This window comes from Balaenoptera borealis (assembly GCF_965194805.1).
Source record: "Balaenoptera borealis genome assembly, chromosome: 11".
NCBI lineage: Eukaryota > Metazoa > Chordata > Mammalia > Artiodactyla > Balaenopteridae > Balaenoptera > Balaenoptera borealis.
This window is the reverse complement of record NC_138868.1, coordinates 8,014,541-8,041,583: the sequence shown is the minus strand read 5'-3', so window position 1 is coordinate 8,041,583 and position 27,043 is coordinate 8,014,541. Positions and strand designations below refer to the sequence as shown.

The 27,043-nt window shown below is 59.6% G+C and overlaps 2 protein-coding genes and 1 long non-coding RNA gene across 6 annotated transcripts in view; 2 read left to right on the top strand and 1 right to left on the bottom strand.

The window, feature by feature from the left end:
- PRDX5 (peroxiredoxin 5) overlaps positions 1-1,172 on the top strand; it is a 2,907-nt gene extending 1,735 nt beyond the window's left edge. Inside the window, exons 3-6 of the mRNA XM_082344198.1 lie at positions 394-525; positions 598-636; positions 756-817; positions 926-1,172. Coding sequence (XP_082200324.1) covers positions 394-525; positions 598-636; positions 756-817; positions 926-1,031 — 339 coding nt within the window. The 3' untranslated portion in view covers positions 1,032-1,172. The remainder of the gene's footprint in view (positions 1-393; positions 526-597; positions 637-755; positions 818-925) is intronic.
- Positions 1,049-12,999, bottom strand: LOC309606748. Its single transcript, XR_014232038.1, has 2 exons — positions 12,922-12,999; positions 1,049-2,596 (listed from the first exon to the last, which is right to left on the bottom strand). It is a non-coding gene; the product is annotated as an uncharacterized lncRNA (long non-coding RNA).
- CCDC88B (coiled-coil domain containing 88B) lies at positions 8,396-27,043 on the top strand. Of its 4 annotated transcripts, none has more exons than XM_082344017.1 (27): positions 8,396-9,231; positions 13,570-13,712; positions 13,876-13,987; positions 14,071-14,140; positions 14,218-14,276; positions 14,371-14,454; positions 14,530-14,673; positions 14,846-14,991; positions 15,138-15,219; positions 15,370-15,528; positions 16,073-16,219; positions 16,395-16,503; positions 16,680-16,816; positions 16,897-18,042; positions 21,162-21,289; positions 21,367-21,484; positions 22,236-22,331; positions 22,414-22,554; positions 22,936-23,192; positions 23,537-23,680; positions 23,886-24,072; positions 24,219-24,364; positions 24,595-24,693; positions 24,894-25,060; positions 25,631-25,837; positions 26,001-26,069; positions 26,680-26,841. In XM_082344017.1, the coding sequence occupies exons 1-27, from the start codon at positions 9,229-9,231 to the stop codon at positions 26,799-26,801; spliced, it is 4,422 nt and encodes a 1,473-aa protein (XP_082200143.1). In that variant the 5' UTR covers positions 8,396-9,228; the 3' UTR covers positions 26,802-26,841. The 4 variants fall into 4 exon arrangements, with proteins under 4 accessions (XP_082200143.1, XP_082200144.1, XP_082200142.1 ...); XM_082344018.1 differs by lacking the exons at positions 8,396-9,231; positions 26,680-26,841 and adding exons at positions 13,105-13,268; positions 26,865-27,043; XM_082344016.1 differs by lacking the exon at positions 8,396-9,231 and adding an exon at positions 13,105-13,268.

Below are 27,043 nucleotides of genomic sequence, written 5' to 3'. Positions count from 1 at the left end.
GATGATGTGACAGTTAAAAAACCGTTATTGGGTTTTTAAAAAATAAGTTGAGGCTGTGAACAGGTACCAGGAATGTAGGAGAAAAGGTGATGCAATGAAATCCAACACTTCTCATTGATCCTGCTGGGTGACAGGCACTGTGGAAGGAACTTGGGACTTGGGTGAATGAGACATAGTCCTGCCCATGGGAAGCTCACGGTCTTGTCCAAGGAACACTTAAGTTTGGATCCGAGCTTCCTAGTGGCCAAGGCAAAAAGGAACTGTGGCTTACACAGTTCTCATTGTCTGATCAGAGCTGTTGAAGTAGAGAAGTGAGGAGGGCCTAGAGATGAAGGGTAGGCTGAGGAGCAGAGGCAATTATCCATCTTCTGATTCTTTGTTTCCCCTCCCCAGACCCACCTGCCAGGGTACGTGGAGCAGGCTGGCACTCTGAAGGCCAAGGGGATCGAGGTGGTGGCGTGTCTGAGCGTTAATGATGTCTTTGTGACTGAAGAGTGGGGACGAGCGCACAACACAGAAGGCAAGGTGAGGTGTTGGTCCTGCGGGGGATCAGGGGCCAAGCAGGAGATTTTTCTTGTGACCTTACTTTCTCCTTAGGTTCGGCTCCTGGCCGACCCCACTGGGGCCTTTGGAAAGGTGAGTGCACCCGCCCCCCCTAGCCTCCATCTTGGAAGCAGGGACTTGGAGGGACATGGCCAGTGTGGGGACCAGCCAGGTCTGGGAGTTCCTGACCTTTCCTTTGCTTCTCCTTTCAGGAGACAGATTTGTTACTAGATGATTCACTGGTGTCCCTCTTTGGGAATCGACGGCTGAAGAGGTAAAAGGAGGAGGGTTTCCTGCACGGTTCCCCTGTTACCCTGCCTGTCTCCATTTCCAGCCTCCAGGCCCAGGCTGTTGCAACTGGCCCGGCCCTTCTTTCTGGCAGGTTCTCCATGGTGATAGAGGATGGCATCGTGAAGTCCCTGAACGTGGAGCCAGATGGCACGGGCCTCACCTGCAGTCTGGCCTCCAACATCATCTCACAGCTCTGAGGCCTCGGTCCCAGATGTACTCCTTCTATTCTTTCCTATTTCATCTGCCCAGCCCTGGGCAGAGGGCGCCAGCCTAGCCTCAGCTGGGGCTACTCAGTTGGAACTTAGGGCCAGATTTCTGTAATAAACACTTCTGGTTCATGTCTGTCTCCTTCATTTCGAATTCCTGCTTTTCCCAGGGCCAGGCCTCATTGACAGTCAAGCTGTGAGGGTAGTGGGCAGGTGCTGAAGGGGGGACTAGTAGGGGACCCTGATTTAACTTAGGAGGTAGTCAGAGAAAGTCCCTTGAAGGAGGTGTTATGAAGCCTCCATCTGCAGGCTGAGAAAGGGCCAGTGGTCTGAAGAGTGAGGGAAGGCGCTCACCTGTGCAGGGGGAGCTCACCTGGGAAGGCCCTGGGCAGACCTGGGCTTGCCTAGGGCCCGTGACCTTTTGCATCTGATATCTGGGTGATGGCTGATCTCATTTTGACTGTAGACCTCAGGGTAGAAACTTTGTCCCAAGCGCCCCCCCCCAACACTTGGGCCAAACCTCAGCCCCACCATTCTTTCAGATCCTGCTGAACCCCTTCTGGGAGCACCCACATCCCAAGAAGGGCCCCTGGCCACGTGGGACCATCTGATGGGCAGAAAGGGCTCCGTCAGTGGAGGCAGTGCCGGTTGAGTCCGGGGGCTTCCTGGGACCAGAGTCTAGGTGAGCTGTAGAGGGGAGGAGATGCTCGTGAGACCTGCCCAGCAGTGGGTGTACTGTGAGGGGCTGGGGGTCAGGGAGGCCAGCGGGGCTTGGGGCTGAGGTCCACGGCCGTCTGCAGGCCCTGCCCCCTTGGGCCTCTGCCTCTTGTCCCTGGGAAGCCCTGTGTCTGGCAGCAGACAGTGATTATTAGACACCTGCCGCGTTGAGCTCACAGCCTAAGGGAGGCAGGTACTCGAGTTAAACTACAAATCCTCGCCACGACCCCTCGCCTGTGGGGTGTGAGCTCTTACTGCTGTGTTATGGCACAGAGAGGTTAGGTAGGTAGGCCTGGCTCATGCAGCCACTTCAGAGGATTTTGGACTTGGCCCCTGGGAACTTTACTCACGAGTGGCACCGCCCTGCCATGTGCCCTGTCAGCACCAGGCTCCGAGGGGCCCTCCGTGCCCTGCCTGGCCATCTGCGGAGGCTCAGGGCAGGTGCAGAGCTGCCTAGGGCGGGCTGAGAGGTCTCAGAGAAGGTCAAGGAAAGGCCTCTTGGAGGACAGCCCTTGAGGCAGTGGGACCAGTGCTCCAGATGGAGGGAGCAATGTGACCGCAGGTATGGAGAGTGGAACAGCCCCAAGGTGCCGCAGTGCTGGGGCAGCTGAATGAGAGGATGCCGGGAGGGCAGCCCTGTAAGCTGCTTACCTTTCACCCTGCGGGCCCCTCAGGCCAGTGAAGGATGTCTGCAGGGCAGTGACCGGTCAGATTCCTACCTGGGCTCCTGTGTGGACGTAGAGTTGGAGCGGGGTGAGCAGGGAGCAGGGGAGAGGCCAGTGCGGGGCAGGATTGATGACCGAGTGACGTCCAGGAGGTGGGTGCTGGAACGGGGGGACCTGTGGGTGTTGGAGGGAAGGGTGAGTCCAGGGGACCACTCGGCTGGAGGTCTAAGGGGTGGTGTCCACGTGGGTGGGCCCTCAGCAGGGGGCCAGCCTCCCTGCAGGGGTCCCAGCTGCTCAGCCTGTCTGAGATGGCCAGCCCACTGACCTTTGTCCTTTCAGTTCTCTCCCACTGTCTGTTACCCCTCAGGGGTCCTGGGCTGGGGTGGGGCAGGGGGCTGACCATCCCTCCAGCTTCCCAAGCCCTTGTAACCTGCCCCTGCCAAGCCCTGGGTCACAGTGCTGTCCTGGACCGGACGGTGGGAAGGCCCTTTCTTTCCCGGACACCATCTCTCAATCCTCGCATCATACAAATGAGGAAACTGAGGCGTATGTAGTTTCCCCCATGGTCACCTGTGCGCACACCGGTGAGTGGTCTGGAGCCCCTGGGAGCCCCAGGTAGAGGGAGCATCGGAGTCAGCAGCTGGGCTCTCAGAGCCTGGTGTCTGCCAGCGTAGACGGCAGGTCAAATGGGCCCCCTGCGGGCTGGCACCCTTATTCCTCTTCCCAGCCGAACTTGGGCCACTCTGGCAGCTCCCCACTCTCAGGACAAGCCCCGTCTCCATGCATGCCACCCAGCTGCCTCTGTTCCTCCGCTCCTGGCCTCATGTCTGGGCTGGCTGAAGTCCAGTGAGGCCTCTGAGAGGAAGTGTCCCCTCCAGGGTCCTGTTGCCACTGGCTGGGCCTTTAGGGCAGGATGAGGGGGCTTCCAGGGTCGGGGTGGCCCCTTTGGACAGCATGATGGGAGTTGGGTGTGGGTGGAGGTGGGCCTTTGGCCTCAGTGGCCCTGGATGCTGGCCGTGTGGCTCAGCTTTGGTGTGCTGGGTGTCCTGTGAGCTGCTCCAGGTGCTGGAGTGCCCAAGATCAACCATCTCATGGTAAGAGCATCTGGCAGATCTCCCCCTCCAGGGCGGACAGGTCAGATTTCAGGCCTATAGATAAGGGCAGGCCAGGCCACTGTGGCCTGGACCAGCAGGTTCTGGAGGCCTGGGGCTACACATGACAGAGCACTGGACGGCTGTTGGTGGCCTAAGGGCCAACATTAAAATCAATCAACCAACCCTGAAACATTCACCCGACACATCTGCAAGTAAAACTCCTCGGCATGTCCTGACCTGCCCAAGGCCACAGCAACTTCTACCTAGAAGGTCAAGGTTCTTGCTCAGTATCAGCGATTCTGAGCCTTTTCTGGGTCAGAAATTCTTTTGAAGTATTGCTAAGAGCAATGCCCCTTTCCTTAGAAAATGCATGTCTGAATACGTGTGCACACACATGGACACCTACATGCTCTTTAAAAGTTTCAAGGAACTCCTAAAGTCCTACCAGAGTTCCAGGTGAGCCCCGTCCCCGACCTGGGAGGCATCATAGCAGAGTGGGGTTGCCAGGCTTCGGGCTCAGACCACCAGACTGTGAGTCCCAGCCTGCTACTAAGAAGCTGGGGACCTTGGGTAGGCTATTTGGTTTTCCTTGTCCCCACTTCCCTCATCTTTAGAGTGAGAATAATCCAACCCACCTCATAGGGTCATTGTGGGGAATGCATGAGACAGTTTGTGTAAAGCATTTGGCAGTGCCTAGAACTCAGTAAGTGCCCAATACACGGCTGGAATAAAAAGAATAAGAACCCCTGCTCTCCACCATGCAGCCTTCATGTTGGTAGGGAAAGAGCTAGGAGTTAGGAGAGAGGCCAAATCTCAGACCTGTCCTTGGTGATTCCCATTCTGTGCCCCTCTGGGCCTCAGTTTCCACATCAGTGTAATGGGGCTAGTGATTCTCTTATCATCCAATGTCTCTAGGCTCCAAGGATCTCCTTATGCTGTCCGGCACCCAAAGCCTCACCCGAACGAGCTGGGAAGACATCTCCAGGGGAATCTCTGTCATCTCCTAGAGAATCAAATCTGGGCTTCTGAGAGCAAGAGAGGGTTGGAAGGGGTCCCAGCATTTCTGGCCTAGATTAGGTTTGGGCTGCAGCCATGCAGGCACCATGATTGGGAGCCCTGGAGGCTGCTGGCCCCAGGAGAACACACCCTGCTGGTCTTGGTTTGGGTTTGGCTGCACAGGCATAGAGGAGTGACAGCGGAGAAAGTATGTGTGTGTGTGTGTGTGTGTGTGTGTGTGTGTGTGTACATACATGTGTTTGTATAACTGCTAGAGAAGTTTGGGTAGCATCTGTGTGAATGCACAGATTTTTGGTGCTAATAAACATGCATATCAATCTGCTATGTTATTAATATTTGCACCAACTCTGCCTGCTTGAGCTGGGAATCATATTTTTTTCTTAACACAGGTAAGGTGCCCTGCTCAGGGTAGGGAATGTGGGAAATATTCAACATGTGTTTTGGGAAGGAGTAAAAAGTGCAGGGAGGGAGACAGAAAGCTATCTTCTCTCCAGCTTCTTGGATATTGGTTCCCATTGTTCCAGCATAAACTTGACCATAGTGGTTCTGAATTAGAACTAGACTTGCTGGCACTTCCCCGGTGGCACAGTGGTTAAGAATCCGCCTGCCAATGCAGGGGACACGGGTTCAAGCCCTGGTTCGGGAAGATCCCACGTGCCGCAGAGCAGTTAAGCCCGTGCACCACAACTACTGAGCCTGCGCTCTAGAGCCTGCGAGCCACAACTACTGAAGGCAATGAAGAGTAGCCCCCGCTCGCCACAACGAGAGAAAGCCCGTGCGCAGCAAGAAGACCCAACACAGCCAAGAATAAAAATTCATTAATTAAAAAAAAAAAAAAAAGCTCCATGGCTCCTTGGGTTCCACGGCCTCCCAAGGGACAGTGTCACTTCCCTGCTGCTCCCATCAGTGTTGGCAGGGGCACATACTAAGCCGTCCCAGATCCTTGTGTGGTTGCCTCACATCCCCAAGCTCTGTCTCTGCCACTTTGGCCTCCGCAGTCACCCCGATTCCTTAGCTTGTGGGTGCTCCAAGCTCCTGCCTCTTCAGCATCTCCCAGCAATGTTCACTACTTGGGATGCCTGTCCCTTTCCTACCCCTGCCCAAGTCATTTTAACCTTCGAGACTCCACGTCCATCCCATTTGCTGAGGACAACAGTCCATTCCTGGTCCCTTCTCTGAACCAGTCCATGTGGACTGCACCCTTGGCTTCATCAAAGATGGAGTATTTTTTTTTGACATGCAATTCACACATCATAAAATTCACCCTTTAAAAGTGAACAAGTCAGGGCTTCCCTGGTGGCGCAGTGGTTAAGAATCCGCCTGCCAGTGCAGGGGACACGGGTTCGAGCCCTGGTTGGGGAAGATCCCACATGCCGCGGAGCAACTAAGCCCGTGCGCCACAACTACTGAAGCCCGCGCGCCTAGAGCCCGTGCTCCGCAACAAGAGAAGCCACCGCAATGAGAAGCCCGCGCACCGCAACGAAGAGTAGCCCCGCTCGCTGCAATGAGAGAAAGCCCCCACGCAGCAACGAACACTCAACGCAGTAAAAAATAAATAAATAAAATAAATAAAATTTAAAAATAAATAAATAAAAGTGAACAAGTCAGTGGTTTTTAGTGTATTCACCAAGTTGTGCAGCCATCACCACTACTAAGATGGATTTTCTTTTTTTTTTTGGCTGCGCCAAGGGGCGCGCGGGATCTTAGTTCCCCGACCAGGGATGGAACCCGGGCCCCCTGCAGTGGAAGCGCGCAGTCTTAACCGCTGGACCACCAGGGGCGTCCCTGAGGTGGATTTTTAATCTCAGTGACCTCTGCCAAGAGGAGGCTGCTGCTTGTCTCGCCCAGCACTGCGATGCGTGTGCGCGTGTCCTGTGCTTGTGAAGACTCATTCGGACTTCCGGGGGCTCCGCTTCCCACAGTCACATCAGTATCTTGCATCCGGCGGCTGTTGGCTGAGAGTCATCTACGCGTCAGGCACTGTGCGGGGTTCTGGGACACAGCAGTGAATACGCTGGGCATGGGCCCTGCGGGCGCCACGGGTCTCCCGGCCAGGGCAGCACCAGCGCAGCTCTGGTCCCACCTCCATGCGCTCCCAGGCTAGTGGGGGCGCCAGACGCCGCATGAGTGCTTACAATCAGTGTGGTGAAGATGTGAAGAGGAAGCACAGGTTGGTCATTTGGGGTATCACAGAAGAAGGACCCTGCCCACTACCCCACACTCCCATGGGGGAAAGGAAGGGAGAAAAGGACTTCTAGCTGCGGCCGAGAAATGAATAGGTGATAGCCAGGTGAGCAGAGGTGGAAAGGGTGCTCCAGGTGGCGGGAACAGCCTGTGTAAAGGCTAAAGGTGAGGCAGATGAGAGAATGGACTGAGCAGCCCAGGTGAGGGCAGAGAGGGGATTTTGTCCACAAGCCACAGCACGATTGGGTTCTCCCGGTGGACATCTGGGTATGTCCACGGTTTGGCTAGGGGCAGCTTCAGACACATTTCTGATTTTGTTTCCTCTTGGGCTTCTTCCTCAGGGCGTGTTCCCAAATGCCGAGAGTGCTTGGGTCAAAGGGCGCTGGCGGTTTTACTGGTGTCTGAAAACCCTGAGGCTGTTTTAAGGGCCATCAGGGACATGTGTATGTGCTCCTCTCCCCACGGTGTGCCAACCCGAGTTTTACCTTCTGGATTTATTTTTTGCTCGCTTAATGGATTTTTAATGGACCTCGGAGCTGTCTTTGATGTGTGTCTTTAATTATGAGAGAGGCTGGCAACCTCGGGGCTTGGCACCGGGTCTCCCCATGCTAGCTAACCGGGCTCTGGGCTCCAGCCTCACCCTCCCAGCAGGCAGCAAAGAGGCCGTGGGGACCGCGGGAGGAGATGCAGCTCTCAGAGCGAGGACTTGGGTTTACCCTCAGTTGTCTTATTTACCCTCATACCCCTCTGAGCCTCACTTTCCTCATCTCTGAAATAGGAATTCTTTTTTTTTTTTTTGCCGCACCGCGTGGCTTGTGGGATTTTAGTTTCCTAACCAGGGATCAAACCCGGGCCCTTGGCAATGCGAGTGCAGAGTCCTAACCACTGGACCACCAGGGAATTCCCTGAAGTAGGAATTCATCTGTTCAAAACCACTAATTCAGCTGCCTCTGGATCGTGGCTCCAGCACTTCCTGGCTGTGTGGCCTGAAGCAAGTGACTTAGCCTCTCTGTGTTCAGTTTCTTCATCATAAAAGGGAGATGGTAATAACAGTACCTGTATTTTACGGCTGTAGAGGGGATTGAGTGACTAACGTATGTGAAGGACAGAGCTGGCATGGGCAAGTGGTCAGCATACGGTGTCGGTGTCACTCTCATGGTTTCCTTGGCCCAGACTGCAGCCCTGGACAACCCCACAGCATCCCTGCCCTCACAGAGCTTCCACTCTAGTGGGGAGCAGATGAAGCAAAAGAGGGAAGATGAAGAGTGGCTTAAGACTAAGAGGGGAGAAGGACTGGAGTCTCCTTTAGAAAGGGAAAATCTTGGACTTCCCTGGTGGCACAGTGGTTAAGACTCCGCCTGCCAATGCAGGGGACACGAGTTCGATCCCTGGTCTGGGAAGATCCCACATGCTGCGGAGTAACTAAGCCCGTGCGCCACAACTACTGACCCTGCGCTCTAGAGCCCACGAGCCACATCTACAGAGCCTGCATGCAGCAACTACTGAAGCCCGCGCCTCTAAAGCCCGTGCTCCGCAACAAGAGAAGCCACTGCAATGAGAAGCCGGCGCGCTGCAACAAAGACCCAACACAGCCAAAAATAAATAAATTAAAAACAAAACAAAACTTTAAGTAACCTACAGGTTTATTTAAAAAAAAAAAAAAGCGGAAATCTTTTCTGAGAAAGAGGCCATTAGGCACACCCGTAGGGTGAGATGGAGCTAGATGGGGGAGGCGGGTTGTGCATGTGTGTGGGTTGGAGAGGGTGTTCCAGGCTGGGGAACAGCAAATGCAAAGGTGCTGAGGGCAGAAGAGAGACTGAGGAAGCTGGAGGGGGTGTGAGGCTGAGGAGGTGTGTGTGGGGGGCAAGGGTCAGGTGGCGAGCCTGGGTCGTCCTGCGGGGCCTGGGTGGTCATGGTGAGAGGTTGGAACTTGATTCAAAGTACAGGGGGAAGCCACTGGAGGGTTTTTTGTTTTTGGCCACACTGCGAGGCATGTGGGATCTTAGCTCCCCAGCCAGGGCTTGAACCTGCACCCCCTGCATTGGAGGTGTGGAGTCTTAACCACTGGACCGCCAGGGAAGTCCCTCCACTGGAGGGTTTTAAGCACAGAAGGGTCATGAGTCAGTCAATGTTTCCAAACAACTCCTTGGGCACTGGGTGGAGGCCACCAGGAGAAGGATTGGTGCCGGGGTGCCAGGCTCAGTGAGAGGCTTGGGGTGAGGCAGGGCTCCCAGGAACGTTGGGGAGCCCTGGGGAGAGCAGGAAGGGAGAGCCGGCCCAGTGTCAGGTAGTGGCGGCTGGGCCGCACTGGGCCCTCTTCAGTGCTGGGCCCAGGCCTTGCAGGCCGCATCCTGAGCCCCTGGGCACCTGGCTTGGCACTCGGCAGATGGCCCTGGGCCCCACCCTCCCTGGCTCTGGCTTCCCACTGCCTCCTCCCACCTGGGCAGCTCGTTTGGGCTACTGGGCTGAGCATTTCTGCTCTTGTCCAACTCTGGCTATTTCCACCCCCAAATGGTAAGTAGGAGAAACACCCCTTCTCAGACACTTGGGTGGGGAGGAGGGAGTCCCTCAGACCCAGCGCCAGAGGGTCAGGTGCCCAGAAAACCCTGGAGGCTGTTTTAGGGTTTTAGTTCTTGAGCCTGGGGCCCTGAACCATCTAGTTAGGGAGCTGGCCCCCAGCCAAGCCGCTGGGGTGCCAGGTGGGGCCTGCCGCAGGCAGGGAGAAAAAGCCACTGTCTGACTCAGTCCTGGTTGGTCCTGGGCTCTGGTTGAACCCAGCTGCCACCTGCCCTGGCCTCCCTGGACTCTACTTCCCGGAGCCCCAGAGCCCTCCTGCCTCTGGTCTTTGGGGTCAGACTAGGGCTACCCAGAGAATTCAAAACCAGAAGGGAAGTGGGAGTCCTTCTTGCTCCCACCCTGTGCAGCTGGGGAAGCTAAGCCCCGAGGTAGGAGGCTGCAGGCAGTTGACGACGTTGTCCATTTGTCTGTCTGTCTTTCTCTGCTTCTTGCCTGCCTCCTGAATCCAAATGTTGGCAGCAATGGGCACCAACCCCCCCGCCCCCATCACCACCTTAAAAACTTCCAGAAAAAGATCTCTGAGATGAGCAGTCATTATGGCACTGTAGTAATAGCAAAAGATGCAAATATTTAAAATCTTTGTCAATAAGAGACAAAGTGATGATGGGATAGCGCACCGTAGAATACGATGTAGCCATTCAAAAGGCCAAGGCCAATGGTTCTGAACAGAAATGAAGCAGATTGTGAAATATATTTCAAAGCATGGAGATGCACACGTAACGTGTGTGTGTGTGTGTGTGTGTGGTTGCAACCACTTGTGACAGACAGACTTGGGCAGCTGCAACTCAGGAAGGACACAGAAAATGCTAACAGGGCATGGCATTGGGGACTGGGGTTGGGACTGAAGAGGGGGAGACTTGATTTTTTCTCTATATCCTTAGGCACTCTTGACATTTTTGATCATGCATCTGCACAATTTTTTAAAAATAAATTTATTTATTTATTTATTTTTGGCTGTGTTGGGTCTTCGTTGCTGTGAGTGGGCTTTCTCTTTGCGGTGGCTTCTCTTGTTGCAGAGCACGGGCCCTAGGTGTTTGGGCTTCAGTAGTTGCAGCACGCGGGCTCAGTAGTTGTGGCTCACGGGCTTAACTGCTCTGCAGCATGTGCAGACCAGGGCTCGAACCCGTGTCCCCTGCATTGGCAGGCGTTTTCTTAACCATTGTGCCACCAGGGAAGTCCCTGAACAATTTTTTAAAGGAAAAAATCTAGCCTAAGGATAGGGACCACTGCCAGCCCCTGATGAACATCCCTCAATAGTTAATTGAGCCTCGAAATCCCAGCATCTTGGTGTCAGCTGATGAGGGAGCCCCTCCCCAGCCTCCCCCCCCCCCCCCACCCCCCACCAAGCCTCCCTCTGCCTGACTCAGCTGAACCAAGTCATAGAACCAGATTGAGAGATTGAGGTGCAGCCGGGCATGTCTGGAGTGATGAATGTGAAAGCAATCAGCAAGAGCAATGGGGCGACACGGCCCAGGCCTCCGAGGAGGCTGGAGGAAGGGCGTGACTCGGAAGCCACGGAGCAAGGCAGGGGCCCTTGGCTGCTGGGAGGTGAGGCCCTGTCACCACTCTTCGCTAACCCAGAGCGGGTTCTCCGGAGTACTTCCTGGGCTGGAATCCCGGGGTGTGGGGGTGGGGATGGAAATAGGCGTAAGATACGCAGAGAGTCCAATCTGGACGGACCCTTGATATTATTAATACTAAAGATAGTAACCACACTAGAGACCATTTAATGAACGCTTAAGCCGGGCACCAGCTTGTGGAATCCTCATAACAACCCTCTGAGAGGATTATCTGCATTTCCAGATGCGTCTAGGGAGGCTTAAACAACTGGATGTGCTCTTTTGCTAACAACCCCGTGCGGCTTCCCATTGCCTGGTCAGGCTACCACTTCAGAGCTGTGTAATTCTGGGCAAGTTCTTAACCTCTCTGAGTCTCGGTTTCCTTCTCTATAAATTGGAGATAACCCATAGTCCTTATTTCATAACCTAGTCCTATGCAAATAAGTTAGTAAGTGTAAAGCATTGGTAACCAGGACTGGCTCATGATAAGCCTGTGTTTGCAATATTGCCCTATCTTTCAGCAAATCTAAGATGTCAACGATTGTAAAAGATGCCACTAAAGAAAATGCCACTAAAAGAGGAATGCTGCCAGTTAACTATGTCCCAAGGCTCTTTCATCACTAGACTCTTTATTTTATACTTCCCGAAGGAGCTCTTTTTGACTTAGACATAGATTCTCATCATACATAATTCTGATGCACACATAAAAAGGAAAATATAAGCAAAATAAATCGTTTACGCTGTTCAGAAAACTCCTTCACATCTGGAATCCGACAGAGGCGCGATGTCTGTGTGTTTCCCTGCCACCCCCTCCTGTGAGGAGTCAAGAGTTCGGGAGAGCGGTGCTCCCCCCGGAAATTCATAAGACAACCGGAAGCCACCAGCAGCCATCAGAGTCCTAAGCCAACTTTGCAGGACTGCAGAGCAAGTTGACTCTGGATTTCTGCTTTGGGAGCGTTGCTGATAAGTCTGATTCCTCTCCCCTGGGAGCTCCCACCATTTGGGGCCTGGGGTTAAGAATGCTCCGCTCTTGTCTCTGGGGTTTTCTCCCAAGCTGCTGACGCCCTTCCTGCAGGGTTTGATGCTTCTGAAGTGTGGGCACGTGCAGGCAATGACAATGATGTCAGGACTGTTGCTGGCTAGCCAGCAACTCTACCACGTAACCTGACTTTAGAGATTTAAATGTGAGAAACAAAGGGTCTGGGAATCGATGAAACATGAATAATTTCTGAACTTTACACAGGCCATGCTTCCAGCTGCCACAGGACGCTTGCACATTCTGCCTCGGCTGCTTGAAATGCCCTTCCTTCCTCCCCACTTTGCCTAGTTCACCCAGTTATCCCTGATCTCAGCTTCATGGTCACCCCCCGACCCCACCCCCCATGTCTTTCCTGATCATCCCACTGAAGTCAAATCCCTTCCCTGTCAATGCACGTAGTACAGCTGCAATGTTACATTTTGTGTGTGTGTGTGTGTGTGATTTTCTGCGTAGCTGTCTCCCCAGTGTACTGTGCATCCCACGGGGGCAGGGACTATGTGGCTTTTTACTACATCTCAGTACCCAACAGTGTCCCACACGGAGCCCAGTAGTGAGCAGTGGGGGAACTGGGGTGTCCTCCTGGCCTCCTGGTTTATCTACGAGACACGTGTCGCTGGTCTCTGCATTGAACTGTGTCCCTCAGAGGCTGGATTCTAACTCACTTCTTTCACAGACTGGAAATTGAGGCCTGTGAGGTCACTAGCCCACGGGCTAGACGTCCTGTCTCAGTCCAGTGTATATAGAGTATGGGGGGGGGTCCAAGGAGGGGGTACTCACTTCTGGTCGGGGTTCAGAGGAGGCTTGACATGGGAGGCGGCACCTCCCAAGCCTCATAGGTTGGGAGGGTGATTTGGGTAAGTTTGGGAAACATCAAGGGGAAAGGGAAGCCAGGCAAATCAGAAGATGCAGGTGTGGGCACCTAGATGCCCCGTGTAAGGCCCCTTCTGAGGCCCTGGAAGGTACAAGGCCGAGGTCACCCTCTTGGGTTTCAAGTTGGGTAACCGAGGCCCAGAGACAGGGAGGACTCACCTGCCATTGTCCATCGAGCCAGGAGAGCTGTGGGCCTTGCTCCTGGGTGGCCCTGACTCCACCTTCCCCTGCTAACCTCCGGGCTGGCCCTGCCCGAGATGCTGGGAGGATGCGGGGAGGCGAAGCGGGGGCTGAGGCAGGACTCCGGGGGTGCACGGGCCTGCCAGCACCCGGAAGGAGGAAGCTGCACAGGGTGTCTGTGGCTGGGCCTGGGCCCACTCGGGGACTTCCTCTTCCTCTCAGGGCAGGTGTAGCCGCCACAGTGGGACCAACACCCTGACCCCGTCATGGATGGGGGCAAGGGGCCCAGGATCAGAGACTTCCTGAGTGGGAGCCTGGCCACCTGGGTGAGGGGGCAGTGGGAGGGAGTCTGGGGAGGGGAAATGAGCAGCAGGGAGGGGCTGGTGTGGGGTGGGGGGAGAGGGGGCAGAGCTGGGGCCTGAGGGGAGGGGCGGGCTCAGGTGGGGATGGAGAAGTCCAGGCAGCTGTGCGGCAGGAAAAGGGGTCCAGGCCCGTGGCCACTGGCATTCAGGGGACTGGTGAGGAGGGGGCTGCGTGGGCTCAGGAGGCAGGTCAGAGGGGCTCAGGGTTCACTCTGCTGCTGCGGGCCTCCCACCCAGGCCAGCTGACTCCTTTGTGTCCCCACAGGCGCTGGGACTGGCCGGGCTGGTGGGGGAGGCGGAGGAGCCAGAGGGGGAAGAGGAGGAGGAAGGAGAGGGGCCTCTTTGCCCGGAGAAGAGGTTCTCACGTCTCAGCGACGGGGCCCTGCTCCTCCGGGTGCTGGGCATCATGTAAGGGGCATCAGAGGATGACCCGGGGCAGCTGCGGAGGGGTTTGAGGGGAGGGGGGCCAGGCAGCCTGGTGGGAAGAGCCTGAGGGGTGGTTGGCAGAGCCTGGTTTAGGGGAGGTGGGTCCTCAGTTACCCCTCCCACCTATCGTCCCCTGTGCCCACAGTGCCCCCAATTCCCGAGGCGGCCCTCGAATGATCAGGGGCCATGGTGGTCCCGCAGCCTGGCGGGTGTGGAACCTGAACCACCTGTGGGGCCGACTGAGGGACTTCTACCAGGTGAGGGGTCAGGAGGGGGAGGCTGAGCCTGGGAGCCCCCTGCGGGAAGGCCCTTCTCACATCTCCCACCCCGTCCGCCCCAGGAGGAGCTGCAGTTGCTGATCCTGTCTCCACCCCCAGACCTCCAGGCGCTGGGGTTTGACCCCTTCTCAGGTGCTCTCTCCCACCACCCCTTCCTCCTTCTTCCCCCTATCCCTGCCCGTTAACCCCTTGTGGCTTGTGCCCTGCAGAGGAGGCGGTGGAGGAGCTGGAAGGCATCCTTAGGCTATTGCTGGGGGCATCGGTGCAGGTGAGCGGGGGAGGGAAGGGCAGGGTCCAGCTTTGGCCGCAGAGGTGGGAGCCTCCGGGGTGAGCCTCGCCGTCTGCTCCTCGTCCCCCTGCAGTGTGAGCACCGGGAACTGTTCATCCGGCACATCCAGGGCCTCAGCCTCGAGGTCCAGAGTGAGCTGGCTGCCGCCATCCAGGAGGTACAACTTTGGTCGGCCGTCTGGGACACCCTGCCCCCTACTTCTTTGGCTGACCTGCTCTCCCTGTGCCTCCAGGTGACCCAGCCCGGGGCCGGCTTGGTGCTGGCGCTGGCTGGGCCTGAGCCTGGGGAGCTGGCGCCTCCGGAGCTGGAGATGCTGTCCCGGAGCCTGGTGGGGACACTGTTGAGGCTGGCTCGGGAGCGGGACGTGGGGGCCCAGGTAAGAGGCGGCAGGAGGAGGAAGAGGAGGACCACGGGGACCCAGCCGTGTGCCGGAGGTGTGGTTGGGGGTGGAGCGCTGCAACAGTCACATGCATCTTGTGGTGCTTGGGGGCAGATGTGGGGCTCTTGGGATGGGTTACTCCTGACTCCTGACCTTTGATGTCCCCCAGCGGCTGGCTGAACTGCTGCTGGAGCGGCAGGCGGCCCCCTTGTTGCCTGAGGCTCCTTCCAGGACTCCCCCGGAGGGCGCCTCACACCACCTGGCCCTGCAGCTGGCCAACACCAAGGCCCAACTTCGGCGCGTCCGGCAGGAGCTGTGAGCGCCGCTGGCTGGGAAGGACCTGGGTGGGGGGGCGGGCAGGGAGCGCAGGTTAGGTCTGGATGGGGTCCAGATGGGGATCAGGCCTAGCAAGGGCTGGAGGGTGCAGGTCCCCAGACCCCTCCTGCGTCCCTTCCCTCCAGGGAGGAGAAAGCCGAGCTGCTGCTAGATTCCCAGGTGGAGGTGCAGGGCTTGGAGGCCGAAATTCGAAGGCTCCGCCAGGAGGTGCGCTCAGATGCCCCCAAACATGGCCGCATTCCCTAACCCGCTCCCCGCACCTTCCCCAGCCTACTGCCTCCCCCAACCCGGCTCCTTCCCGTCCTAATCCCTCTGGCCAGCGGGTGGCCCTTCCTAGCTCCGCATCTTCTGGCCCAGGCCCAGGCGCTGTCGGGACAGGCCAAGCGGGCCGAGCTGTACCGCGAGGAGGCGGAGGCGCTGCGGGAGCGGGCCGGCCGCCTGCCCCGCCTGCAGGAGGAACTGCGACGCTGCCGGGAGCGGCTGCAGGCAGCAGAGGCCTGCAAGGGCCAGCTGGAGGTGAGGCGGGAGACGCGGCTGCAGGGGGCGGGGCATGGGGGGCGCGGCCTGCCGGGGACAGGGTGGGCCTCGAGAGGAGCGAATTTGGGCCAAGGGAAGGGTCAGGCCTGATGGAGGGAATAGGCATCGTTCGGAGAACGCGGTCAGGTGGTGTCTGGGGACAGGCCCTCTGGAGGATGCGGCAGATGGAGGGGAGAGGTGGAGGCTGTAGGTAAGGGTAGGTCCTGGAGAGGAGGGTGGGGCCAGTTGTAGGGGAGGCAGGGTCTGGAGAGAGCACCCAGCAACGGGGCTAAGTGGGGCTTAGAAGGACCTTGGAAGGCAGTTCCTGGGGAGAAGGGGCAGGGCCTACATAGGAGAAGGGCGGGGCCAGGTGCTAGGGAAGTGGTACCTGGAGAAACCTTGGAGGGGGAGGGGCAGATGGAGGGGAGAGGCGGGGCCTGGAGAGCAACAGGGGTGCAGGGTCAGTTGGGGGAGGGGAGCCAGGGTCTGTGGCCCCGGAGTGCTGGGGGCATCGCACCACCGGCTCTCTCTGCTCCCCCACCAGGAGGAGCGGGTGCTCTCGGGGGCTCTGGAAGCCTCGAAGGCGCTGCTGGAGGAGCAGCTGGAGGCCGCTCAGGAGCGCTGTGCTCGGCTGCATGAGACCCAGCGGGAGAACCTGCTGCTGCGGACCCGGCTGGGCGAGGCCCATGCGGTGAGATTCCCAGAGTGACCCCTGGTCACGCAGTGATCTGTGACCCCAGTGGTCCCCAGGGTTCCTTGGTGATCCCTGTGACTCCTACTCCTTGTTTCCTCTAGTGACCCTCTAGCCCACACACTTGGCCTGGCCCTGGCGGGGAGGGCTTCTCTGACCCTGCTCTTCCCCCCAGGAGCTGGACTCTCTGCGGCATCAGGTGGACCAGCTGGCAGAGGAGAACGTGGAGCTGGAGTTGGAGGTTCAGCGGAGCCTGGAGCCAGCCCCGGGCTCTCCTGGGGAGGGTGAGTGGGACCCCAGTGGAGGGGCTGTGGGTGGGAGGCTGCCTGTGTTTTCCTGCACCTTAGTGGGGACAGCTTCTGATTTCATCCCCTTCCCCCGGGTGTGTCGGGGGGTGGGGTGTGTGGGTGAGGAACCATAAGGGAGCAGAGGGGTCCTGACCTCATCTCCCACACCCCAGCGCCCCTGCCAGGAGCGGCTCTCTCTCTGCACGACGAAGTGAGGGAGGCAGAGGCCGGGCGGCTGCGGACCCTGGAGCGGGAGAATCAGGAGCTTCGAGGCCTGCTCCGGGCGCTGCAGGGGCAGCCCGGCGGCCAGGTGAGTCCCCTCCCCCAAGCATCAGCACGTCCTTCCTGCATCCTCCTCTGGGTTTGACCATCCCTCTCATGTGCCCTCAGCCCCCCCTGCTGGAGGAGCCGAGCGAGGACTCCGTGATTCCAGAGCCAGACTCAGCTCCCCAGACTCGGCTGGCCTCAGACCATGGCCCCCAGGGCTTGGCTGGTCAGGCAGGGGATGAAGGCCCCCAGGCTTTGGACCCGGCTCCCCTGGCGTCAGATTCAGCCCCCGACGGGTTAGCTGAGTGTCCTCAGGCATCTGATTTGGACCCAAAGGTGGTGGAGAGGCCCCTCCAGGCGGCCATCATGGCGCCTGTAGACACGATGGCCCAGGAGTCAGGCCCCGCTGTAGAGGCGCAGGAGTCCCTGAAGAAGGCTGGCCTTGGAGCCCCTCTCCAGACCCCTGCCTCTGTGGCCCCACCTCAGGGTCCAGAGATCAAAATTCAGGCCCAGCTGTCGCTGGGAGGAGAGACTGGAGAGTCGGTGCCCGAGGCCTTGGGGCTGAGACAGGAGGACCCTGAGAGCAAACCCGGACTCTTGGAGCCCAGCCTCTGTGGGCGGTTGGAGGAGCAGGAGACCCTAGACCAGAGGCTGGACCTACCCAAGGGGCAAGCAGAGGCCAGAGAGCATGAACAGAAGTTGGAGAGAATGGTCGGGGACCCAGCCCAACAAAAACCACAGCAGAAGCTGGAAGGGGCTCCTGAGGCCCAGACCTGGGAGGGGAGGATCCCAGGGGAGATCCTGGCCAGTGGTGTCCCAGAGCAGGAGGCCCTCAAGGAGGAGATGGCACGGCTGAGGAGAGAGGCTGAGGCTCTTCGAGCTGAGCTGGAGGCCCAGGCCTGGAGGCTGGAGGCCCGAGGCACGGAGGCTGCCCGCCTCTCCGAGGAGCTGGCTCAGGCTCGGAGGGCAGAGGCCGAGGCCCACCAGGAGGTGGAGGCCCAGGCCCGGGAGCTGGCCCGGCTGCGGGAGGCGGTGGAGGCTGCTGGCCGGGAGCTGGAGGCTGCGTCGCGGGAGCGGGAGGCGCTGGCGGAGGTGCTGGCAGCCACGGGCCGCGAGCGGAGGCAGTGGGAGCGAGAGGCGCCCAGGCTGCGGGCCCGGGCCGAGGCGGCCGAGGCGGCCGAGGAGCGGTTGCAGGTGCTGCAGAGCGAGAGCCGCCGGCACCTGGAGGAGGCCGAGAGGGAGCGCCGGGAGAGGCAGGCCCTCCAGGAGGTATGTCGGGGCTCGTAGCCAGGGTCAGGAAACAGGGTTCCAGGCCAGTTGCTGGGGTTTTGGGTTATTAATTCCATCAGCAGCTGCTGAGTGCCCAGCACTGAGCTGGGGCCAGAAATAGAAATGCGAAGTCCCCTCCTGCCTCCCAAATGCATGCCTGGCTTGGGAGAGGGGCAGATGTCCCCTGCCTTTGATGGGGTGGCTGTAGCAGGTGGGCACGGAGCTAGATGGCCTGGGTGCAAATCCTGGCTCTCTGACTGTGGTGCTTTACTCAGCTCTGCCCCGGTGCCTCCCTCTGTAAAATGGGGGTGCTCTTCGTAGCTGCCTCAGCGGGTCTTTGGAAGACCAAGGGAGATAATGGTGTGAAGAGCCTAGTTCATGCGGGGCAAAGGCTCAAGATACGTTGGTTGTTACAGGCAAAGTGCTTTGGGAGCCCCATGGGAAGGGGAGCTGATGCCAGGGTCGGGGCAAGGAGGCTTCGGGGAGCGTTCTAAGGAAAGATCGAGATTTTGCTAAGCGGGGAAGGATATTTCATCCAGAGGGAACAGCATGTGCAAAGACTTGAAGGCATTAGAGTTGCTCAGGGGCCCAGGAGATGTGGGGGAAGGTGGAGAAGTACATTGGACCAGCGTTGTAGGTGTTGGTACTCCATCCCCAGGCAGGGAAATTCACCCAAGGGTGTGGGCAGACCTGTGTGAGGATGAGTTCGGGGAGGGTCACCTTGGTGTACAGGGGAACCTGGGGCCATAAGGAGGCAGTGCCAGTGGTCAAGGTGGCAGGTGAGGGAATTCCCTGGCAGTCCAGTGGTTAGGACTCCACGCTTCCACTGCAGGGACACAGGTTCAATCCCTGGTCGGGGAACTAAGATCCTGCAAGCCGCGTGGTGCGGCCAGAAAAAAAAAAGGGTGGCAGGTGAGGCTGGCTGGAGCTGGATGGAGGAGAGAGAAGACCTGGAAACCCCTCTATTCATTCAGTCAAGCATGTTTGCGGGCATCTCCTTAGCACCAGGCCCTGTACCAGGCAGCCAGTGCATGTGTCCTTCGGGAGACGCTCACTCACAGTCTGGGGTGGAGACCGGACCGTGCGGGGAGCCGTGGGGTTCCAGGAATCACACTGGACTCAGGCTGGGGCACGTCAGGGAAGGCTTCCTGGAGGAGGAGAGAGAACGGCAGTGAGCCAGGAGGAGGTACAGGCCCGAGTTTGTAGGGGTGGATTGTGAGGCGGGGAGTGGAGGGAGGTGAGACTAAGACTTCATTAAGCAGGTTTCCTATAGGGCAGGGCTTCGTCTTCCTTATGAGCAAAGGAAGGAGTTGCAGCTGTTTTCATGAGGGCAATGAGGAGTCACTGGAGGGTTTAAAGTGAGCAGAGTGGTCAGGTCTGCGGGTCTGAAGGCCCCTTGGGGGAAGCAGAGGAGACCACAAGGCAATGGGATGGGTGTTCGGGCCAGTGGGGCACAGTGCTGAGGGGAAGGTGTGCTGCAGATCAGGAATCAAATGTTCTGGCTGAGCAGTTTCCAGTTTCATCCCTGTTGCACAGAGGAGGGCACTGAGATCCGGAGAGGATGTTATTTGCTCCGAGATGCCTCCTGATGGAGAGGAGTGAGGAACAGGCTGTTGGCTTGGCCTGGGGAGTGTGAGAATTGGAGGTGTGGGTGAGAGGGTAAGGCCAAGAGGTTGTCTCTGGGGTCCACTTTGTAGGAGGTGATTGAGAGATGCTGTCAGATGGACCTGGATTATATCTCAGATCCCCTACTCAGCTGTGTGGCTTGGGGCCAGTTACTTAACCTCTCGGAGTCTCAGTTTCTTTACCTGAAACCAGAATAAAAACAATACCTGTGTCACAGGATCCTGTAAGGTAATGAACGTAGAGAGCTTGGGGCAGTACCTGGCACTCAGTATGGGCTTAATCCGTAGAGAGGGAATGCCAGCAGGTGGGCAGTGAAGGTAGGGGTAGGGCTGGCCGGCTGCAGGAGCCGGCTCTGAGGACCAAGAGGGTGGAAGAGGCTGAGGACCAAGGGGAATTTTGTGAGATTTCCTGGTGGAGCAGTTTCTGGTGGTAACTGGGTGTGGTACAGGCGGGGGTGGCTGGCCAGGGGAGGGAGGTCAGGGAACCAGGGGCCAAGGGGGTTGTCCAAGTGGGCCTCCCGGCTAGGGGGAGGGCAGGAGGCACGGTGGATGGGGCATTGAAGGCTATGGCCAGAGCCTGCAGGGGGCAGGGCAGGGGTCTGGCCCAAGATGCAGGTCTTCCTGGGCACCACTCTTCTTCCTACTCTCCGCCCTGGGGCTCTTGTGGCTGCTGGCTGCAGGCAGCAGGGACTCATGAGACTCTTAGTTTTTCAGTGAGAGGCCGTGGCCAAGGTTGTCTAGAAGTGCAGTGACCCTGGGCGGTGGTCCGGGTGGGGCTGCTAAGCCAGGAAGATCAGAGTAAGGGTTGGTAGACCCCATTTCCAAGGGCAGGATTTGGCGGGTGGCTGTCATGGTCGGGCCTTCCCCAGGGTTTCATCCTGCCAGGGCCCCCACCCCCCATACCTCAGAATGGTTTGACCTACCTCGCGGGGCCCACAGGCCAGAGTGGGTCTCCTATCCACTTCCGCAGTGGTATGGCCCAACCGCCACAGGCTGCCTGGCCAGCGGCATCCTGGCCCTCCCGCTCCCAGCTCCCACTGTGGTTAGGCCTGGCCTTCACCAAGTTCCTGCCCTCTGTGGCCACCCTCCTGTGGCTGAGGGTACTCTCCAGACCCAGCTCCTCCGAGCCCCTCTTTCCCTCACATGGCCTGTGTGGCCTCAGAACGTAGGGTGAATCCAACTGTCACTGGGCACGTGAGGAACCATGGGCTCAGAGAGGTGAAGACGTTTGCCCAGCGAGTGTCTCTGACTCCTGGCCCAGGGGCCTCCCTCACACCCTGGCAGGCTTATAATCCCCAGCTCTTTCATACCCACTCTACAAGGCGACCAGGCCTTGTTCCCATTTTACAGATGGGGGAGTAGAGCCCCAAAGGGTTAAAGATATTTGCCCAGGGTGACAAAGCAAGGACAGAAAGCCGGGTCTCCTGACTCTCAGGCCTGGGTGAAGGTGGTGGTCTGCCTTTCTGGCCCTGAGGCTTCTCTGCCTGCCCTCAGGAGCTAGAGAAGGCCACGGTGCGGGGCCAGGAGCTGGGGGCCCGGCTGGAGCATCTGCAGAGTGAGCTGGAACGGGCGGCTCTGGAGCACCAGGAATTTCTGCGGGAACAGGAGTTCCAGCAGCAAAGGTGGGGTGTTGCCCGAGGGGCAGAGAGGGGCAGGCGAGGACTTGGGGAGGGCTGGGTGCCAAGACTTCTCCTGGCAGGTACCAGGGCCTGGAGCAGCGGCTGGAAGCTGAGCTGCAGGTGGCGGCCACCAGCAAGGAGGCGGCGCTGATGGCACTCAAAAAGAGGGCCCTGCAGCTGGAGCAGGAGCTGTTCCAGGTGAGGCCACTGCCCAGCTTGCCGGGGCCTCCGCCCGCTCCTCCCTCCATCCTGCACGCAGACAGCCAGGGCTGCGCGCACTCGGAGCGCCCCCTCGGTCTTGCCCCTCAGTCTTGGCCAGTTGCTCGCCTTGTGCCCCGATTTGGGGCCTGGAGGAGGGGGCCCTGTGCTGGGAGCCAGGCAGCTCTGCCCGGGCCTCGTCTCCCCCATTCCTCAAATGGGCAGAGCCTGGCGGCTTTACTCTGGGGCAACTGCTGTGTCCCTCACGCGTGGGCTCCGCCACTTCCTGAGCTCAACGGCTATTGTCCTAAGTGGGGAATCGTTTCTGATAGCCCCGTTGCACGCGGGCTCAGCGCCGCTCTGGCGCGGCCCCCTACCAGGTTGCCACCGCCCTCACTGCCCACCTGGGACAGAGGCAAGAACACAGGCGACCATAGCCAGCGGGCCCTCAGCAGACTGCGTAGCTGGCAGGTGTGGGATTGATCGGGGGAGGTTTTCTGGAGAAAGCAGTGTTGAAACTGGGGCCCAGAGGAGGAGTAGGGTGTGCAGAAACAGCAGCTCGGGCAGAGGCTGGGCTCTGCTGCAGAACCGAGAGAAGGTGCAAAGGGCAGGGTGGAGAGTGACGGAGCAAGGAGGGCAGGGCGGCGGGATTCGGGGCAGTGGGGGGAAGTGTGACGGGGGAGGGCTGCCAAAGGGGGTAAGGGTCCGCTGCGCTGTGCCCAGGCCACTGCCACTCCCCCTGTCCTTGCAGCTGCGCCAGGGTGCTGTGGGACAGGGGCCTGAGGAGCAGGCTGAGCCGAGGGTCACGGAGGCCCAGAGCGCGCGGCTCATTGAGGTGGAGCGCAGTGTGAGTGTCGCTGTGGTGGGCACGGGGCTGGGGGGTGTGCCCCAGAGGGCTGGCACCGGCTAACCCCCTCCCTGCCGGGCAGAATGCAACGCTGGCCGCCGAGAAGGCCGCTCTGCAGGGGCAGCTGCAGCACCTGGAGGGGCAGCTGGGAAGCCTGCAGGGGCGCGCCCAGGAGCTGCTGCTGCAGAGTCAGCGGGCACAGGAGCACAGCAGCTGCCTGCAGGTGGGTGACGGCCTGCGTACCTGTCCCCTGCCCCGTCGCTGCTCACTTCCTGCCCCTTCCCCCGACCCTGCCACTTCCCCCTGTCCGTACCCCCTCTGCCTGCCTCTAGCCCCCACGTCAGTGCCCTTTCACCCCGTCACCAGCCCTCTCCTCCACAGCCATCCATTAGCCCCTCCTGCTTTCCCTGTCCCGACCCCAGCCCCATCTGTGCCATCCCTGCCTTGTGCCACTTGCCCTCCCCTCCACGGTTGCCTCTGCCTTCGGATCCCTAGACCGCTCTCTCCTTTCCTCTGCCCTGCCCTCTGCCTTTTGCCCCTGTCCCTCACCCCCCTTCCGGCCTGGGACGTCACCCAGCAGCCCCTGCTCCCTCCTCTGGCCTAGGCTGAGAAGTCTGTACTGGAGCTGCAGGGCCAGGAGCTGCACAGGAAGCTGGGGGTGCTGGAGGAGGAGGTGCAGGCGGCGCGGCGCTCCCAGGAGGAGACCCGTGGGCAGCAGCAGGCCCTGCTTCGGGATCACGAGGCCCTGGCACAGCTGCAGCGGCGGCAGGAGGCTGAGCTAGAGGGACTGCTGGCCCGGCACCGTGACCTCAAGGCCAACATGCGGGCACTGGAGCTGGCCCACCGGGAGCTGCAGGGCCGGTGAGCCTCCTCCAGACTCCCAGCTCCTCTCCTGGGCACCCCCTACCTGCCCAGAGCAGATTCCCTGGGTGGGTCTGTTGCCACCAAGGCAGCACTGCCACCAGTGGACCCAGCTCCATTGCTGTGCCCTCTTGTGTGGCTGGGCTCTCTACACTTCCGGGGCGGGCTCACCCTGGGGCTCATCGGTGGTCGGGAGTGGTGGGCGCCTGGCACAGCATTCTGCCCTGTGGCTTTGCCCCGGGGCTTATGCTTAGGAGACGACGGACTTAAGGTCCAGACGGTCCAGCTATCTACACGCCCTGGCCTCGGTCCCTGCAGCCCTCTTAGCTCCTTGTTCATTGCAGGCACGAGCAGCTGCAGGCCCAGAGGGCCCATGTGGAGGCGCAGGAGGTGGCCCTGCTGGCAGAGCGCGAACGCCTGATGCAGGACGGGCATCGGCAGCGGGGCCTGGAGGAGGAGCTCCGGAGGCTGCAGAGTGAGCATGACAGGTACCAGCCCTGGCACAGCCCCTCGCCCCTCGGGCCAGTTCTCAGTGTTCCCATCTGTGAAGTGGGTTGGTGGTGAGTTGGTCGCTTTCCCCGTGGGGTCCTGCTTTGCCTCCTCTCCCCGTCAAGGCTCCTCTGGCCCTCATGAGGGGCCTGGGGGTGGGGTGGGGCAAGTCCCCTTGGAGAGCAGCTCTCCTTGCCTCTGCAGAGCTCAGATGCTGCTGGCGGAGGTGTCCCGGGAGCGAGGTGAGCTGCAGGGGGAACGCGGGGAGCTGCGGGGCCGGCTGGCGAGGCTGGAGCTGGAGCGGGCACAGCTGGAGGCGCAGAGCCTGCGACTGCGAGAGTCCAACCAGCAGCTGGACCTGAGCGCCTGCCGGCTGGCCACACAGTGTGAGGTGTGGTGAGGGGTGGGTGGTGGCTGGGGAGGAAGGGTGGCTTGGAGGGGGCGTTGGGGGCTGGCAAGAGCGTGGAGGGAGTGGAAGGCGGCGGCCCTGAGCCCTGTTAAGTCCCCCCCGCTTGTCCTGATGCCTGCCCCTGACAGCTGTTGACGGAGCTCCGGAGCGCCCAGGAAGAGGAGAACCGGCAGCTGCTGGCCGAGGTGCAGGCTCTGAGCCGGGAGAACCGGGAGCTCCTGGAGCGCAGCCTGGAGAGCCGGGACCACCTGCACCGCGAGCAGCGCGAGTACCTGTGAGGGGCCGCGGGGGCCGGCGTGGCTGTCCCTTGGGTTGTTTATGGGGAGACGCTCTGGGAGGGCCTGGGAAAAGGCGGAGGCTGACCCCCAGGGGCTCGGGGCAGTGGGGATTTATCAGCCCATCCTGGGGTATGTCAGGCTGTGTTAACGGGTGGGGTTGTACCAGGGTGTACCCCGTGTTCCTGCCCAGGCCTCAAGCCCACCTCCTCCCTCCCCATCCTCCCAGGGACCAGCTCAATGCCCTGCGCCGGGAGAAGCAGAAGCTGGTGGAGAAGATCATGGACCAGTACCGCGTGCTGGAGCCTGGGCCCCTGCCCCGGACCAAGTGAGCAGCCCCTCCATCCTGGTGGGCCTGGGATCTTCCCTACCTAGCCCCTGCCCTGCCCTGCCCTGCCCTTCGAGCCCTGGCCCAGCCCAGGTCCAGGCCCCAGTGAGGGTTTGCCTGGCCTTTGCCATCCCAGACATGGCCCTCTTGTCCCTCCTTCCTCCCTGGCCTTACCCCCTCTTGTGCCCTCTTGCCCCCAGGAAGGGCAGCTGGCTGGCAGACAAGGTGAAGAGGCTGATGCGGCCCCGGCGGGAGGGGGGCCCCCATGGGGGGCCGCGCCTGGGGGCCGATGGGGCTGGCAGCACCGAGAGCCTAGGGGGCCCCCCAGAGACGGAGCTCTCCGAGGGCAGGGAGGCAGATGGGACAGGTGGGTCTGGGGGTCAGGTGACCAAGATGGTCCCTACCCCATGTCCCCTACCCCCTGCCCCCAGGGCTTGCCAATGCCTCTGGTCTTCCTGCGTGGCTTGCACACGTGCTCCCCGCTGGCCTTCCCTGCTGCACCCTCTCCCCACTCCCCCAGATGGTTCCAGTAGCTCTTTGCCCTGCATCCCTGCTGTGTCCCTCTTGGCTGGCACCTCCCTTCTGCCTGCGCTGCCACCCACGCCATCCTACCCAACCACAGCGGTACCTAGGACCTCGGAGCAGCAGGGGACTTTAGTGAGAAGTCATTTATCCCAGTCAGCAGATGAGGAAACTGAGGCCCAGGGAGGGGAAGCACCTTGCCCAAGGTCACACAGTGAGTTAGTGTCAGAACCAGCACAGGGTCCAGCCTCCTGTCGCCGCCTTCACTCACCCAACCCTGCGCCCCTTCCTGCCCCCACGTCTGCAGCCGCCTGTCCCCTGTGGCCCTTGTGCAGCTTCTCCCTGCTGGCCCCTCCACTCTGCCCAGCCCCTCCTGGCACTGCTCCGATACCCTCCCTGCCTGTGCCTCTTGCAGGGTCCCCCTCACCGGCACCCATGCGCCGGGCCCAGAGCTCCCTGTGCCTGCGGGATGAGACCCTGGCAGGTGGGCAGCGGCGGAAACTCAGCTCGAGATTCCCTGTGGGGCGAAGCTCTGAGTCATTCAGCCCCGGGGACACCCCGCGGCAGAGATTCCGACAGAGGCGCCCAGGCCCGCTGGGGGCACCCAGCTCCCATGGCAAAGGTGAGGGAAAGGGTCCCTCCTCCCATTAGCCCCCCGGTTCCCTGTGGACCCACCAGCTCCATGGGGGAGGGGGCTTCCTTCCTGTCTCCCATGTCTCCCCACAAGCCCTGTTGCCTCTGTGTTGGTCCTCATGGCCCAGTGGCTGCCTTGTGCCCCCCCCCAGGACCTGGCGTGGGATGGGATGGCTCTGTCGAGACCCTGGCGGAAAGCGAAGCAGATGCCAACAGAGAGGGTGAGTGGGGGCCTGGGACGGAGGGCGGGTAATTGCCCTGCCTGGGGCCCCTGGCAGGCCTCAGTCACCCATTCACTCATTTGACAATGAACCTTTACGACGTGCCAGGTGATGTGCTAGCTGGGGATACAGCAGGGAACATTCTGGTGTGGGGAGGTGGGAGACAGCAAATAATATGCATAAGAATAATAATTACCTACAACAGTTCATCCAATAGAAACCTGATGTGAGCTCCACGTGTAATTTAAAATTTTCAAGTAGCCTCATCAGGAGAAGTAGAAAGAGGCATGTAAAATTAATTTTAATACCATATTTTGTTTAACTCAGTATGCCTAAACTATTATCATTTTAATGTGTAGTCAGTGTAAAAGTCATTAATGAGGTATTTTATATTATTTTTTTCACACTAAGTCTGAAGTCCAATGGTATTTTACACCCAAGCACATTGCAGTTCGGACCGGCCACATCTCACGTGCCCAGTCCTACACTGGGCAGCTCAGCCCTAGGATATTAGGAGGTGACAGTGTTCTGGGAAAAAAGGAGAGCAGGGTGAGTGAGACCAGGAACACTGGGTGGGCAGGTGGCAGTTTTAATGAGGGCGCTCACGCAGGTCTCCAGGAGGAGGTGAAGCAGAAGCAGAGGCTTGGAGGTGAGAGTATGTCCTGTCCACATATCTGGGGAATGGCTTTCCAGGCAGAGGGAACAGCCGAAGCGAAGGCCTGGCATGTTTGAGGCCTGGTAGGGCAGCCGGGAGTCCCCCGAGGGAGTGAGCCTGAGCTGAGCTTTTCCCTCCAGGCGTCGAGGTGCAGGAATCGGAGAAACGGGCTCTCGCCCCTTCCCTCAGCCAGTGACACCGCGTGGATGGGGAGCTTGGGAGTGGAGTCTTCTCGACCCTGGAGTCTCACCGGAGGCCCCAGGCAGCCCAAGAATTTGGGGAGGCAGGGCACTTGTGGCGAATCCTTGGACAAGGAGGC

What these genes read in the sequence shown, in the direction of transcription:
- CCDC88B (XM_082344016.1), top strand. Translation starts at nt 13,209, where the DNA reads ATGGATGGGGGCAAGGGGCCCAGGATCAGAGACTTCCTGAGTGGGAGC. An exon ending in AGAGGCAGGCCCTCCAGGAG is followed by an intron (nt 18,043 to 21,161) that starts GTATGTCGGGGC and finishes GCCTGCCCTCAG; the next exon opens with GAGCTAGAGAAGGCCACGGT. An exon ending in TGGAGCAGGAGCTGTTCCAG is followed by an intron (nt 21,485 to 22,235) that starts GTGAGGCCACTG and finishes CTGTCCTTGCAG; the next exon opens with CTGCGCCAGGGTGCTGTGGG.